This window comes from Notolepis coatsorum (genome assembly GCF_963971535.1).
Source record: "Notolepis coatsorum genome assembly, chromosome: 10".
Classification (NCBI taxonomy): domain Eukaryota; kingdom Metazoa; phylum Chordata; class Actinopteri; order Aulopiformes; family Paralepididae; genus Notolepis; species Notolepis coatsorum.
Window position 1 is genome coordinate 55,211,724 of NC_140174.1, and position 17,380 is coordinate 55,229,103.

General features: G+C 43.6%; 1 protein-coding gene across 1 annotated transcript in view; it reads right to left on the reverse strand.

Moving 5' to 3' along the window:
- myo1d (myosin 1D) overlaps positions 1–17,380 on the reverse strand; it is a 259,403-nt gene that overhangs the window by 57,191 nt on the left and 184,832 nt on the right. The window contains exons 17-20 of the mRNA XM_084323512.1: positions 10,063–10,286; positions 7,932–8,070; positions 6,198–6,302; positions 2,870–2,983 (exon numbers count right to left, since the gene is read on the reverse strand). Of these exons, the coding sequence (XP_084179638.1) occupies positions 2,870–2,983; positions 6,198–6,302; positions 7,932–8,070; positions 10,063–10,286 (582 nt within the window). The remainder of the gene's footprint in view (positions 1–2,869; positions 2,984–6,197; positions 6,303–7,931; positions 8,071–10,062; positions 10,287–17,380) is intronic.

The following is a 17,380-nucleotide window of genomic DNA, read 5'->3' on the forward strand; positions in this document are numbered from 1 at the left end:
AACGTAAATGTGAAAAGAACACGCATGCATGCATGCACATACAAACAAACACATAAACATGTACACACAGACACACAGACACACACACAGACACACACACACACACACACACACACACACACAATGTTTTTGCCATAGAAACAACCTCATATGCTGTGTGTGTACGGCAGCCTTAATCGACCTATCAGAGCATGAATGTAAATTAAAAAGCAGCCAATGGCGGAGCTGTACATGTTGACATTGTTGCCACAGGATCACACAGACACTCAGGGAGTCAGAGATTACATGCTTTGTATAGAACACAATTCTGTGTTTTCTCCATTAATTTGTAGCTGTCAGAGGGAGGATCCAATTGACAATCAGTATGAAAGATTTACAGTCGACCCATAAGACCCTGTGATTTCTAACTGTTGTACAAGTGCAAAATAAGTGTGATTATAAAAAAAATTGTATAATAATAATAGCCTAGAAAAGGCTTTGAGATGAGATTCTGGGTCCACTAGGTTTTTATGTGTCAAACCGTTAGGGCTCTGCTGAATGTGTGCGATTAGAACTCTTTCTGAAAGCACGGCGGGGGTCTTCTACCAGCCACTACCAAGCACTTCTTTAATACGCTGGATATATAATCATTCGAAACACTGGGTACTCATAGAGAATCCTAAATGAGGGTCGTAATCAAACCTTTCAAGACCCACTGGCGCTAGCGATTATGCCCAGGCCTAAACATAATCCCATTACTACACTGGCTCTCCCAGTAATGAAACTAGACTATGAATCTTTTTTTCTTCAAATGTAGCAGGGTTTCTGTCGTAACTGTCTGTTATTCAGCCTCAGATTGATGGAAGAGTTTGTTGTAATCAAACCCAGAACAAAGCGGCAGCATTCCATAATTTCTTATTTTTTTAAAGACTTTGTGTTACAATCATTATATTCGAGTAAAACGTAGAAATTGTCAAAACGGGAGAGGAGAGGTTCTCACAAGGCTCAGCGAAGGCTGTGAGTCAATTTGCTTTGTTTAGGTCGCCACCATCTTGAATCGCAAAACGAGGCTGGGTGGTAAAAAAAACAGGAGCTGCACTGACTCCCATGTTATGACTGTTATAGGCATCAGAGTATCAAAACAAATAAAAAAGAATAATAATAAAATAACAAGTAGAAATATTTGGGGGCTTTTCTATCTATTTAATGTATTTGTTAGATTGCTATGAGCACAAGTCAATGAGCAGATGACTAATTCACTTTCAAACATTTCAAAACCACAGTTTGATGCCTGTGAGCCGCCACTAGGGGCAGAATGGCTAAGTGTGAGTGAACGACTGATGACTGAATGATTGAGCGAGCGAGTGAGTGAGTGAGTGAGTGAGTGAGTGACCTTGCAAGTCGTAGAGGTGCTTCACATCTAAAAAAAACAAAACAATCAGCGTCAGGTAATCATCAGTTTGTAATTATAATAGTGTTATGTATGCTTTTTTATTATTATTATTTGGGTTCTTAAGTGTTATTTTTATAGTAAACTTTAAACATCGAGGTGAACGGGTGAGCGTGTGAATGAAGCAAATGACAATGGGCAATACTGTCACTATTTCATTGTCATTATTCTATTCTATTTAGTTACATTCTACTTATTTGTTCTACCTTGCAGCTACTGTACCATATACTATAAGGTGTATGTGTGTGTCCTACGTTAGATAGATAGATAGATAGATAGATAGATAAATAGATAGATAGATAGATAGATAGATAGATAGATAGATAGATAGATAGATAGATAGATAGATAGATAGATAGATAGATAGATAGATAGATAGATAGATAGATAGATAGATAGATAGATAGATATTTGTATTTGTCCACTTTCATGGATATTTGTCTTTGGCTTGCAATGGCATGTGGGATGAAATACTTCTTAAATGTTTTTTGGGGCTAGAGGAACTCTATAGCGCCTTCCAGATGGAAGCTTGTCAAACTCACCATGAAGAGGATGCAAAGGATCAGACAATAATTAGCTGAGCCTTGTCCGTATTCCGAAATACATATAACTCCGACAATTGTTCTTTACTGGCCATGTTAACAATCCTTGCCAATTTGTTCTTATTCTTGGCACCAAGTTTTCCATAACAGGTTGATATATCAAACGTTATAACACGTTCAACAAGACTTTTTTATACCAGCTCTAGAATATCCCCACTTACAGCTAAACTATTCAACTTCCTTAGAAGATACAAGCGTTGCATAGCTTTCTTGAAGATGTATTCTGTGTTAGCTATAAAGCTCATGGTGTTATCCAGGAAAGTACCTAAATATTTAAAATGCTCTACCACTTCTACAGACTGGGTACAGTATACTAATGGATACAGTATACTAACAAGCAGAGCCCTCCATTATGTAGGGTACAGTATAATAACAGGCAGAGCCCTACGTTGTATAGGGTACAGTAAAATAACAGGCAGCGCCCGTTCTCAAACAACCGGACCAAATTAGATCTAAATTACTGTAGGAATATATTTTCTTATGTGATGAACATTGTGAAAAACTCAGCAGCAGTTTGACGAATGAACACTTGGGTCAGCGCCTCCGCCTGGCAATCACACCCTTTGTGCCGAGATTCAAGACATTAGCTACAGGCAAACAGTGCCATTTCCCACATTAGTTCAAGCCACCATACTGTACTACTGAATGTGTGTATATGTTATGGATGTTGGTTGTGCATTTTTCTGGCATTGTTCCGGACTATAGACCCATGACATTTCTTGTGAACTTATTAATTTTTATAAAAAGGTTTGAGTACCCCTGTTACAGAGGGAACAGTATAATAACAGGCAGAGCCCTACGTTATAGAGAAACAGTATAATAACAGGCAGAGCCCTACGTTATAGAGAGGGATGCTCTTCATGGGTTTGTACTGCTTCAGGGGGTCCATCTTGTACAGGTGGCGGTCTGTGATGAGGACAGTCCTGTCCTCCGCCTTGTGGAAACGGTTGATCTGGGAAACACAAAGCAAGTCATCAGTCACCCCGCAGGACACACACACACACACACACACACACACACACACACACACACACACACACACACACACACACACACACACACACACACACACACACACACACACACACACACACACACACACACACACACACACACACACACACACACACACACACACACACACACACACAGGTAGCTGGCTGACTGTAGGCACAGTTGGGTGGATGTGCGAGTGAGGAGGTTGTGTTTGTGTGTGTGTGCATGTGTGTGTTTGTATCCTTTAATGTTAGTGTTGAATTAAAACCATGTTGAAACACGTAAATATTTTAATTACGTGTGAATTATTCAATTCATGAATAAAGAAAGTGTCAAATAAATCATTTACAATGTTTGTGCAGAGAGAGTTTGAGTCTATGAATAAGCAAATGAATTAATATGTCAGTGTACCTGTATGCAGTATGCACGCGAGTACATGTCAGAGACTGAAAGGGTGTGTGTAAGTGAGTAAATGTACATCATAAAAGACTTTGCGCACATTGCATACTTCAAATAAAGCATTTAAAATGTGGATGAGAGAGAGAGAGAGAGAGAGAGAGAGAGAGAGAGAGAGAGAGAGAGAGACACACACACACACAGAGAGACAGATAAATAGAGGGACAGGGAGAGAACGAGAGAGAGTCTATGAGTCATAATGTGCGAATGTGATAAATGTGAGAAAGTACAAGTGCAAAGTAGGGCTGTCACATTATTTTCGAATTTCGAATTTACGTAAAAACACGAGATTCGAACTTGAAGGTAGAGGCTGACATGCGAGTGGATTTTGACTCCCGCTCCTTCCCACTCCAACAGAAATAATCCCATCCCATCCCAATCCCGTTTACGAATCCTGCTTCGTTTTTCTTCCTCAGTATAAAATATGCAGTACATGGGTCACATCATGTCTGTAGGGCTGTACGTTAACTTTTTTTGCGCATAGCACTGGTGCTACAGAGGTTGATAGTTTTTTAGCACAGGCCAAAATCTTGTAGCACAAGTATAAAACGTGTTATATTTTTAACAGTCACAAATGTGCCTATTGTATTTGTGTTATTTAGTTGCAGTGCCATGTGTAAGGAATTATGGGATTTGGTGTTGGATGTATGGACTCTACTAGGGGTGGGAATCACCAGTTTCATCACGATACGATATTGATTCTTTGGACAACGATACGATATTTGCCGATATCACAAAGTCTGCCACGATACGATATGATGCAGGTGCCTGCAATCGATATGAGACGATATCATAAGCCCATTTAACACAATCAGTAACATTTAGATCCAACAAAAAAAAGGTAACGGAAATATAATTTGAAAAAAATTAATTTAGCTCTTCCAGACATTTTTATTAAAAACAATCTATTGTTTTTAATACAAATAGACCTCCTGTTCACTGTAAAGTGCCACATTTGGATATATTGAGATTTAAACTTGAAATAATTAAGTTTAATTTTTTGGAACTCACAACTCACAACACACAACCTAAAACCCCTCCCTACCTCCCTCTCCCAAACAGTTCCAATTTTTTTTATGTTGCATGATCATGTATACATTTATTATGTATTATATTTGTTATGTTTAAATATCAACATTATCTGGCCATCCTCAGTAAATACTATCAAACTCCTTTGACCTCACCTACTTAAAATCATTGACGTAGAGAGAGGGACAGAGAGAGGCTGAGGCTCCCCCGCTCCCCCAGCAGCTAACTAGTTAGTTTTAGTGAGGATGCAAAGCATGTAAGATGCATTGGAAGCGTTGCGGGGGAAAACAGGCAGGGACTTATTTCCTGCAAAATGCGCACTCTAACATAACATAGCACGCTGTTGTTGTTGGGCTGCCGGAGCTGCGCTTGGGAGGAAATGAGACTTGCCACAGGATTTTCATAATAAGAGTATCGATATGAACCGAACGTTGTTAGCTGCCGGAGCCATAGATATTATGGCTGGAGCTGCGCTTGGGCAGAAATTAGACTTGCCACAGGATTTTCAAAATAAGAGTATCAATATGAACCGAAAGCCTATCGCACAGGTGCTAGTGCAGTAAATTCATTCATCGCACAGACCGATTTTTTCATAGCACGCTGTACAGCCCTGATGTCTGCCTTAGTTAAATATAAAACCACCAAACATTTACATTAGTGATGCACCGATGTATCACTCCCGTCCAAATCCCGTTGATTTTGTTGTCATAGTTCCCACTCCCTTCTGCTCCCGTTGACTTTTACTCCCGGTCCTGCCCAATCACGGGATTCAAAGTGAAATTGACTCCCATCCCGTGGGAATCCCGAAAATATGTCATCCTCTACTTGAAGGGAGAAACTCGAATAAAAATAAATAAATAAATAAATGGAGTCTTTCAATTTTAATATCTCTCAGGAGGCGACCAGCATGCGTGACCACTGACCAAGTGAAGTCATTTTGTTTAACGAGGTCAGGCAGAGAATTTCCGGAATCAAAAGCGCAGGCCTGAAACTAACGTTACATAGTAGCTAGTTTTTATTTGGTGTTGATAGCCCAAGAAATAATTGAAACAGGATAATTTCAATTCGATGCTAAATAAGGTTTTACGCATGCGTAAATTATACTCTATTTGTATTATTATCTTCGCAGTTTTTGATCACACTAGTGATCACACTAGTTGTCGGTCTTTTGGAGTGCGTTTGGAGTTTTGTGCCGTTTCAGAGGAGGATTATGAGGCGAGGTAAGAAAATAATTGTTTATACATACAATTGTTTCTACATAGGCAACCTGAGGGCGCATTTGAATTGTTTCTAATGCTTCAGGAGCATGTTTACATTTGCTCAGCCTCATAGTAGAAAAACACATCTTCTAAAATCGTTTTTGTGTTTTGTGTTGTATAGTATACAGTATGTACAGTATGAAAAAAAACTGTCAGGTCATATAGGTGAGACTGTGCTGAAAAGAATGATAACAAACATACCATGGTAAAAAAAAAAATTGAAAATAGCTTAGACTTTCTTTTTATACTGAAATTCGAATTCAAACTTCTACAATTCTGCAACGAATTTCGAATTAGATTTTTTGTTAGTTTTTTTTGTTAGCCCTAGTGCAAAGCAGTTTAAGTACAGTACTAATAAGTGTGTAGCCTTTGTACTGCATGTACAATCAGGGGAGGGAACAGAACATTACAGAAGCCTCCTACTACCTTGCGCACGTTGCAGGAGAACAGGACTCTCATGAACTTGTCTTTACGCTGCAGCTCGCTGGCGACCAGCGTGAAGGACGAGGCCGTTCCGGGGCTGTCTCGCTTCTACGACACAACACACACAGAACACAAAGACAATGTTATGACAGCTCCTTCAAAGGAGGGGGGGGGGCCTTTAGAATGATAAGAGTTGAGATCAGGCTGCTTAAGGAGACCCGTCATTCTTATGCACACACACACTTGTAGTATATACTACATATACACACACATTTGCTCACTCATAAATATTCTCTCTCTCTCTCCCTCTCTCTCTCTCCCTCTCTCTCAGATATGACAGGAAAACTTCACCCATGCGACCTGAAGCTCATTATTTCCGATGGTTCACACTGTGCACACCCTGGCGAGCTTGCGCCTCAAGAGTTCAACTTGGGCTGTGTGCTGTAATATACCCCGGCACCACAGAGAGAGGGGAGAGGCAGCCCAGCCAGGAGGGGGAGGAGGAGGAGGAGGAGGAGGAGGAGGAGGAGGAGGAGGAGGAGGAGGAGGAGGAGGAGGAGGAGGAGAAGTTGATAGTGGCTGTACCAGAAGTTGCCAAGTTGTACAAATACATTTCAAACCCGAGGGTGGCGTACCAAATGCATTTAAACAATAGGGGTGTGATGAGACGCGTATTTTCAGATTCAATATGAATTTTGATGAGGTCACGATTTTTTTCAATTCTTAAAATGTATTCAGACTACAGAGCTCTAATTATAGATTATTACACTACTTGATCTGAGCTTTCTCTCTCTTTTTTTTTTTTTTTTATTTTAAAATATCTATTTATCTCCAAAGGGCTCTCAGACATGACAATTCTTTCTCTCATACATACACACACACACTTTTTCTTACCGGAACAGAAAACACAATCTCAACACCACACAGTTATAATTTTTTACTTTCAATTTCTATTTCCATTTTTATCTTTATAGTATTCCTATATATCTTTTCATACGATGCTAGACGTGTTGTTTTTGTCCTCTTTCTGTGAACAAGCACCGAGCTAAATGCATTGCATGTGCAACACACTTTTTTTTTTGGATCCACTTTTTCTCCTTATTTTCAATTTTTCTCCCATCCCAATTTCGCCTCGCCAATTCTCCCCTCCCCTGTCTCGAACGTTGCTAGACTATGCCTCCCACTGGTCGGCTGCAGTGAGGACCAAGCCTTGCATCATGTGTCCCCTCCGGTACACGAGGAGGCAGCTGTCGCATCTTTTCACCTGAACAGCGCAATCTCTCAGTGGCAAGGAGTAACGCGTGGGAGGCTCACGCTGCCCCCGATACTTCCTGATTCTGCTGTACAGGCGCACCAACCGATCTGTAGGAGTCGCTGTCCACAACGTCCAATCCCCACCCACCGGCTTTCCCACCCTCTAACACTGCCAATTGTGTTAGTATGACGACCGGCCAAGCCAGTAGCAATGCAGAGAGCTGGGCTCGATACCAGCATCTCCTGCGTTAGTGGCGAGCGCCCTTGCCCACTGCGCCACTCAGCCGCCCCATGTGCAACGTACTTGACTCTTCCTGGGTAACCGTGACCATGATGAAGATGCTTGGCCCTCCTCCCCCCCAGTACTCACCAGGTAGTCCACCCCCCCCCCCCCCCCCCCCCCAGTATTCACCAGGTAGTAGCCCCCCCCCCCACCCCCCAGTACTCAGCAGGTAGTAGTCCGTCCCCCCCTCCAGTACTCACCAGGTAGTTGCCCTCCCAGGCACGGTGGAGCCCCAGATCAGCCCTCTGGCCCTTCAAGGCCTCCAGCGTGGACACTTTGGCCCTCACCTGCAGCGTCTCCTCTGGAGTGAGGTCTTTGATCAGCGTCCACGCCCACCACCTGCAGGCACACAGGCACACCCGCAAACACACACACACACAGGGAGGAACATACCCAGACACACACACACACACAGGGAGGAACATACCCAGACACACGCACACACACACAGGGAGGAACACACACACACACACACACACACACACACACACACACACACACACACACACACACACACACACACACACACACACACACACACACACACACACACACACACACACACACACACACACACACACACACACACACACACACACACACAGGGAGGAACACACACACACACACGTGTGAAAACGAACAAAGGGAAATCGATTTTCTTCATCAAGAACACAAGACACACGGCGCATCAGGCGCATCTGTCGGGCAACACAGCAACACCGTCAGCTACTCTATAGCTGCCCACCCCCCCTCGCAGAACCCCTGACCCCTCGACCCCGGCAAAGACTCTCTGGGAAAGACCGATTTCTGAGCATCAACTGTGCACGGTTGCAATATAGAGCAGAGTCTGGATGAAAGCCAGTGAAGAGGCTTTGATGGAGAAGAGAAAATCAATGTTGAGCACAGCGCCGACCCAAGGCTGAAGAAACACATGTGGAAAGGCCTTCAGACAGGAACAGTCACATGTAAAATAACACCCACAGCCATTTTGCTCTCGTCCTCTCTCTCTTTCTCATCCTCCCTCCCTCTCTCTTTCTCCCTCTCTCTCATCCCCTTTCTCTCTTGTCCTCACTCATTCTCTCTTGCCCCCCCCCCCCCCCCCCCACCCATTTCTCTCCCTGTGCCTTCTTCCCTGTTAAGGGGCTGGGTGTTCTGTTCTGTATGGACAAGTGCTGCTTGTTATACAGAATAGCTTGTTGTTGTTGTTGTTGTTGTGTACCCATCTGAGTGGGGAACTGGAACTATTGTGTGTGTGTGTGTGTGTGTGTGTGTGTGTGTGTGTGTGTGTGTGTGTGTGTGTGTGTGTGTGTGTGTGTGTGTGTGTGTGTGTGTGTGTGAACCTTGAGCAGAGGCTGGATGTATGAGTCACATCCCAAAGCCTGTGTTAGATAACAGATGATAAAGCATGTCTCTGACAGAGAGAGAGAAAGGCGAGTATGTACATTATTATGATATGTACATTATTATGAATGAATGAATTAAGTTTATTTCGAGCCATTTAGCATGTACAAAAAAACAACAACACACAAATCAAATTACAAGATTGATATTATGTACATTATTATGATATGTACATTATTATGATATGTACAGATATGTACAGTATTATGATATGTACAGTATTATGATATGTACATTATTATGAACCATGTACATTATTATGATATGTATATTATTATGATATGTACATTATTATGAACCATGTACATTATTATGATATGACAGATATGTACATTATTATGATGTGTACATTATTATGATTATATTATGATATGTACATTATTATGAACCATGTACATTATTATGATATGTACCAACCATGTCATGCTAGCTTGTCGGGAAGGGGGCTAAATAATGATCCAAAGTTAGGCAATATCTTAGCAAGGGAAAACCCGGCATGGCCATATTCAAAAAGGTCCCTTGACCTCTTGCCTCATATCTATATAATGATGTCTGATATTATCGGCCTACCGATATTATCGGCCGATATTGGCATTCAAATGTAATATCGGAAATGATCGGTATCGGTTTTCAAAAAGAAATATATATATTTTTTTACATTTATTTAACCTTTATTTACCCAGGCAAGCAAGTAAGAACAAATTCATATTTTATTTATTGTCAAAAGTATGCATAATGTTGTGTTAATTCCACGACAAGAGATATGTAATGTTAATTACCTGAAATTATTCAGTTTTTTGCATATATCGGTATCGGTTGATATCGGTATCGGAAATTAAGAGTTGGACAATATCGGTATATCAGATATGGGTAAAAAAGCCAATATTGAACATCCCTAGCTAGAATTATTCTATTCCTGCTGTCGGTTACCTGCTGTAAATGTTCCTGAGCGACTCTTCAAACTTGCGCAGGACCTTTGGGGGGGTGGGCCACTTGACGTGCCTGCCATAGTCCTTCATCGAACGCACGTTCTTGAAGCGCCGGTTGACCTCGCGGATGTAGGACTTGACCTTGTAGTGCCGGTAGGCCCGCAGGATGATGTGGGCCGCTCGCATTCGCCGGTAACGCATCCTGGCGATGGTGCCTCTCCACACCTGGAGACACGAGACAACAGAATGAAAAGAAAACAAATATTTACACAGAATGATACTTATGACATTAACATTTATGAAGTTTGCATGTTCTCCCTGTGTTTGGGTGGGTTTCTTCCGGGTACTACGGTTTCCCCCACACCATAAAAATACATGTATGCTACAGTAGGTACACACTGGCCGTTTCCCTTGACCGAGGTAGTTACTGGCATTACAACTGGAGTTGATCCCTTGACCGAGGTAGCTACTGGCATTACAACTGGAGTTGATCCCTTGACCGAGGTAGCTACTGGCATTACAACTGGAGTTGATCCCTTGACCGAGGTACTGGCATTACAACTGGAGTTGATCCCTTGACCGAGGTACTGGCATTACAACTGGAGTTGATCCCTTGACCGAGGTAGCTACTGGCATTACAACTGGAGTTGATCCCTTGACCGAGGTAGCTACTGGCATTACAACTGGAGTTGATCCCTTGACCGAGGTACTGGTATTACAACTGGAGTTGATCCCTTGACCGAGGTACTGGCATTACAACTGGAGTTGATCCCTTGACCGAGGTACTGGCATTACAACTGGAGTTGATCCCTTGACCGAGTTACTGGCATTACAACTGGAGTTGATCCCTTGACCGAGGTACTGGCATTACAACTGGAGTTGATCCCTTGACCGAGGTACTGGCATTACAACTGGAGTTGATCCCTTGACCGAGGTACTGGTATTACAACTGGAGTTGATCCCTTGACCGAGGTACTGGCATTACAACTGGAGTTGATCCCTTGACCGAGGTACTGGCATTATAACTGGAGTTGATCCCTTGACCGAGGTACTGGCATTACAACTGGAGTTGATCCCTTGACCGAGGTACTGGCATTACAACTGGAGTTGATCCCTTGACCGAGGTACTGGCATTACAACTGGAGTTGATCCCTTGACCGAGGTACTGGCATTACAACTGGAGTTGATCCCTTGATCGAGGTACTGGTATTACAACTGGAGTTGATCCCTTGATCGAGGTACTGGCATTACAACTGGAGTTGATCCCTTGACCGAGGTACTGGTATTACAACTGGAGTTGATCCCTTGACCGAGGTACTGGCATTACAACTGGAGTTGATCCCTTGACCGAGGTACTGGCATTACAACTGGAGTTGATCCCTTGACCGAGGTACTGGCATTACAACTGGAGTTGATCCCTTGACCGAGGTACTGGTATTACAACTGGAGTTGATCCCTTGACCGAGGTACTGGCATTACAACTGGAGTTGATCCCTTGACTGAGGTACTGGCATTACAACTGGAGTTGATCCCTTGACCGAGGTACTGGCATTACAACTGGAGTTGATCCCTTGACCGAGGTACTGGCATTACAACTGGAGTTGATCCCTTGACCGAGGTACTGGCATTACAACTGGAGTTGATCCCTTGACCGAGGTACTGGTATTACAACTGGAGTTGATCCCTTGACCGAGGTACTGGCATTACAACTGGAGTTGATCCCTTGACCGAGGTACTGGCATTACAACTGGAGTTGATCCCTTGACTGAGGTACTGGCATTACAACTGGAGTTGATCCCTTGACCGAGGTACTGGCATTACAACTGGAGTTGATCCCTTGACTGAGGTACTGGCATTACAACTGGAGTTGATCCCTTGACCGAGGTACTGGCATTACAACTGGAGTTGATCCCTTGACCGAGGTACTGGCATTACAACTGGAGTTGATCCCTTGACCGAGGTACTGGCATTACAACTGGAGTTGATCCCTTGACCGAGGTACTGGCATTACAACTGGAGTTGATCCCTTGACTGAGGTACTGGCATTACAACTGGAGTTGATCCCTTGACCGAGGTACTGTACTGGCATTACAACTGGAGTTGATCCCTTGACCGAGGTACTGGCATTACAACTGGAGTTGATCCCTTGACCAAGGTACTGGCATTACAACTGGAGTTGATCCCTGAGTGCCGCACTGTGTGGCTGCCCACTGCTCCTAAATAGTCAGGATGGGTCAAATGCAGAGGACAAATTTCCCCCAGGGGATTAATAAAAGTATAACTTAAAACGTAAGCTTAAAAGTTTCATATAAGATATAATGTATCACCCTGTAGAGGCCAATACAAGTTTTGCTTGCATTATATTAAGAATAGTTTTTGCTCTTTTCAGGAATACTCACCACAGATTTTTTATGTAAAACTAGGAAACTTGAATGCTTGTAAATATGAACATCTATGTAGAGCAGAGGGGCCCCTCAGCCTGCCTATAACCAAACCTAATCTCCGGCAATCAGACCCTCTAGACATAAATAATAGATGTTAGCCGGACCCCAGGGAGCCATAACTCCTGCACCGCTCTCACTAAAATCACCACCATATGCTCCCCTTTCACGTTCTCCTGATTCATACACACACACAGCCAGCCGTATTTACTATCCTCCTACATTTTCTCCCTAGTCCCCGACCCTTACCTCTGCATGCCTAACATTAAATAGACCCTTGTCCTTGTAAGGTCCATTAATGTCCCCACAAGGATATGAAACACACACACACACACACACACACACACACACACACACACACACACACACACACACACACACACACACACACACACACACACACACACACACACACACACACACACACACACACACACACACACACACACACACACACACACACACACACACACACACACACACACACACACACACACACACATTCAATCTTAAAACCACTAAACCATAACCACCATCAATGGCTTCAACCATCAAGGGCTAATATCTGTATGAAGTGCATTTTACTGAACTGTCACAGTTTGAAGGTTGATACTGTGAGCTGACTTGAGAGCCTGATTCATAGACGGCATGAAACTGTAATGTACAGACATCACGGAGATCATGAATATTTCATCTCCTGAAGCGTGGGGGTGTTCTACGGGGCAGGAAGGATTTCCTACATTTACATACTGAGTGTGGGAGGGGAGGTGCTCACCTGAACAGGCTGGTGGTATCGTGATAACTGGTACAACGGGAGATAAGACCATAAGACCTGCACCTCTGGAATTTGGGGGTGCGCGCAAGACTAATTAATACTGTTAAAAATCTGCCAAATCAGCTGATAAAATAGATGATCTAAATAATAAATTAATATTGACATTTTCTAGTGTGAAATATAATTTCTCAACAAGAAGAGTTGCACGAGAGGCTACAGTATCTCCCACGGAGTTCCGTTGTAATTGAATGATCCAGTTCAAAGCACAAGCGCTGGGCCAAGGCATCACTGGTGAACTGACCCAGTAAAACGCCTTCTCCAGAGACCAGATTCACACCGAGATCAATGGACGATCAGCCAGCCATCCGGCAAACCAATCAGTGAATCAGCGTGGGGGGGGGGGGTCATAAGTACTACAGATCTCAAAACAGCAGTGCTTATTTGGAATAAGCCATAGTGAGGCGTAATTATGGTATGGCATTTTTTTTCTTTTCTTAATCCCAGAGGGAAAACATAGTTTGCCACCAGAGCGAATACAAATACACAAACAAGAAACAATTACATACAGTATAAGTTACATAACACAGTAAAAAAAGAAGAAGAGAGCCTCTCAACACAGAGCTAGCGGTGTTCGTTAAAGAATTTAACCACAGCAGGAACACAGGACCTTCTCAATCGCTCAGTAGAGCACAGCGGCATCAAAAACCTATCGCTAAATGAGCTTCGCAGAGCATCAAATATATTGTACAGAGGGTGGCCTTCAAAAGATAGAATGGTTGTTCAATTTAGTCCTAGTTCGCTTGGCAATAATGAACTCAAAGACCATCTTCTGACCATGACACCTGAGCAGCAATTCTAGATCAGCGTTGCCTGCTCTGACCCTTTCAGGTAGACATTCAGGTGGAATATCTTCTCATGATATTGGAACTCCAGAACTCACACAGGTTTCAAGGAACAGTAGCCATTATTGTTACACAAATGGATGATTGCAGGTGCACGTTTATCATAGAATTATACCATCTCCATACAGTAGCTTTCAACGGCGAGTAGCGATTGTGACGTCATGCGTGCGCTCGTACACCTTCACCTTCGTTCAGCATCTTGTTGCCAGCAGGGCTATAGTTAGTAATTCAAAGTCACAAATAGTGCTCCATCCAGGGCTATTACTGGAAATCCCACTTGGCCTCCGTTGTGGCAAAGTGGCTACTGATGACTTGGGTTTCCTCCATGCTGCCCTCTGTGCTTCATTTCTGGGTTTCCTCCAGGCTGCCCTCGGTGCTTCATCCATAATTAATGAGAATGGGATGAGAGAGGAGCTGGCGCATATTCATCACCCTCATCAAGCCCCGAGGTCCTCATCCTCCCACACGGTTATGGTGTTGATGATGATGATGACAATGACGATCATAAAAGACAGAATGGGATTCACCGACTGGCCTGACTGTAGCCGCCCTGGCCGCCTGTGGCCTCCATGTTAAAGGGTTGCATTCATTCATATTCATATTTGAGTGTTTGGGGAAATTAAGTGGAGTTTTAGAGAGCAGGCATTGAGATGAGGTTCTATTGTTTGATTAAAATGGAGGCTGGGGAGGTTGGTTCATGCCATGGTTTGAAATGGTTGAATTAAATGGAAATGGAATGGAGATGGAATGCCATGGGGCCTGGCAGCTGCCTTCATAATACTGCCGTAGGGTGAGGTAATTTTGCTAAGGTGGAGTAGAGATACTTCAAGAACTCCTGTCAAAGGAATCACATAACAGGCATTTATATATTTCTCTCTCTCCTCTATATGCGCTTTAAGCGCCATGGAGGCAGAGGCCCAAGAATATTTAGAATGAGAGCTCAGTCATAATAACGTCTACCATCGTCCTCAACTAAAAAGATTCTTGGTCGACTAACAGTCGTAGGACTTTGGTTTAATTGGTTAATTGATCGGCAACTCTGTAAAATGATGTTTCCAACACGCGCCCATGCAGAAGAAACTAGTGCTCAACAGAGATGTATTAAATTTGTATGGAAATATTTCATTCAGCATGGGCGGGTTAAGAAAAGATTTAAACAAGCGCAATTCCACAATAGCTGCAACAACGTACGTACGCACATACATCCACCTGTGCATGTATTCACACACACACACACACACACACGTAACACTGACTAAGTGAGGGCAGCTGTAACACTGACTAAGTGAGGGCAGCTGTAATGAGGTTTAAGTGAGGGCAGCTGTAATGAGGTCTAAGTGAGGGCAGCTGTAACACTGACTAAGTGAGGGCAGCTGTAATGAGGTCTAAGTGAGGGCAGCTGTAACACTGACTAAGTGAGGGCAGCTGTAATGAGGTCTAAGTGAGGGCAGCTGTAACACTGACTAAGTGAGGGCAGCTGTAATGGGGTTTAAGTGAGGGCAGCTGTAATGAGGTCTAAGTGAGGGCAGCTGTAACACTGACTAAGTGAGGGCAGCTGTAATGAGGTCTAAGTGAGGGCAGCTGTAATGAGGTTTAAGTGGGGGCAGCTGTAATGATGTCTAAGTGAGGGCAGCTGTAATGAGGTCTAAGTGAGGGCAGCTGTAATGAGGTCTAAGTGAGAGCAACTGTAATGAGGTCTAAGTGAGGGCAGCTGTAATGAGGTCTAAGTGAGGGCAGCTGTAATGAGGTCTAAGTGAGGGCAGCTGTAATGAGGTCTAAGTGAGGGCAGCTGTAATGATGTCTAAGTGAGGGCAGCTGTAATGAGGTCTAAGTGAGGGCAGCTGTAATGAGGTCTAAGTGAGGGCAGCTGTAATGAGGTCTAAGTGAGGGCAGCTGTAACACTGACTAAGTGAGGGCAGCTGTAACACTGACTAAGTGAGGGCAGCTGTAATGAGGTCTAAGCACTCTCCTGCGTCTATACTTTCTGTAGCCGCATTTCTGGCAAGACGCTCTCTGATTGGCCGACGCCTGTTTCTACACTGGTTAAGCTTAGGCACTCTTTCGAAGTTGGTTAAGGTTAGAGTTTGTCTTAGAGCGTGACGGCAAGTTCTTTCGACGGTTAAGCTTAGGCACTCTTTCGAAGTTGGTTAAGGTTAGAGTTTGTCTTAGAGCAGGGGTCGGAAACTATGGCTCGCGAGCCATATATGGCTCTTCTGGTGACAGCATATGGCTCCCAGAAATTTTTGAGTAAATTTTTTTTTTGTTTTTTTTTTTAATACTTGTGATATTTCTTAATAATACTGTGTCATTTTAAAGTAAACAGAAATTAGTTTTGAAGATACAGCTAATAGTATCTGTAGCTGGAGATATAGCGAGCAGAGCTGGCGAGGGAACACAAGTGGACAGAAATTAAAAATCTGATTCTTAAAACTTGGAACGAGCTTCCTGTGACATACCACACAATGCAGCGTGAGTATTGCCGTATTGACCATGTTTGGCTCTACATATGCATGTGGGCAGTCATTCTCGCATATGAGGAACATTAAGACCAACCTACGCTCACGTCTAACTGATGGAAGTCTCAACGCCTGCATGAAGCTCAACCTCACCACGTATGAACCAGATTACAAGGCCATCAGCAAAACCATGCAGCACCAGAAGTCGCATTAAAAGTAAGAAATATTTAATTTATTATACGTTAAAAATACTATATGGCTCTCAATGAAATATATTTAGAAATATTTGGCTTTTATGGGCGGCTACGTGGCGTAGTGGGCAAGGCGCTCGCCACGAATGACGGAGACGCTGGGCTTGCCTGTTCGAGCCCAGCGCTCCACATTGCTTTCAGTTTAGCTGGTCGTTCATACTAATACACATTGGCCGTATTAGGGGGTGGGAAACTGATGGGTGGGGATCGGGCGTTGTGGACAGCGACTCCTACAGGTCGGTTGGTGCGCTTGCGCAGTAGAATCAGGAAGTGTCGGGGGCAGCGTGAGCCTCCCACGCGTTACTCCTCGCCACTGAGAGATCGAGCTGCGCAGGTGAAAAGATGCAACTGCTGTTACCTCAAGTACCGGAGGGGACTTGTGCTATGTATGACTTAGTCCACATTGCAGCCGGCTTGTGGGAGGCAAGAAACAGCGTTCGTGACAGGGGAGGGTTGAAATTGGATGATACGAAATTGGGATGGGAGAAAATATA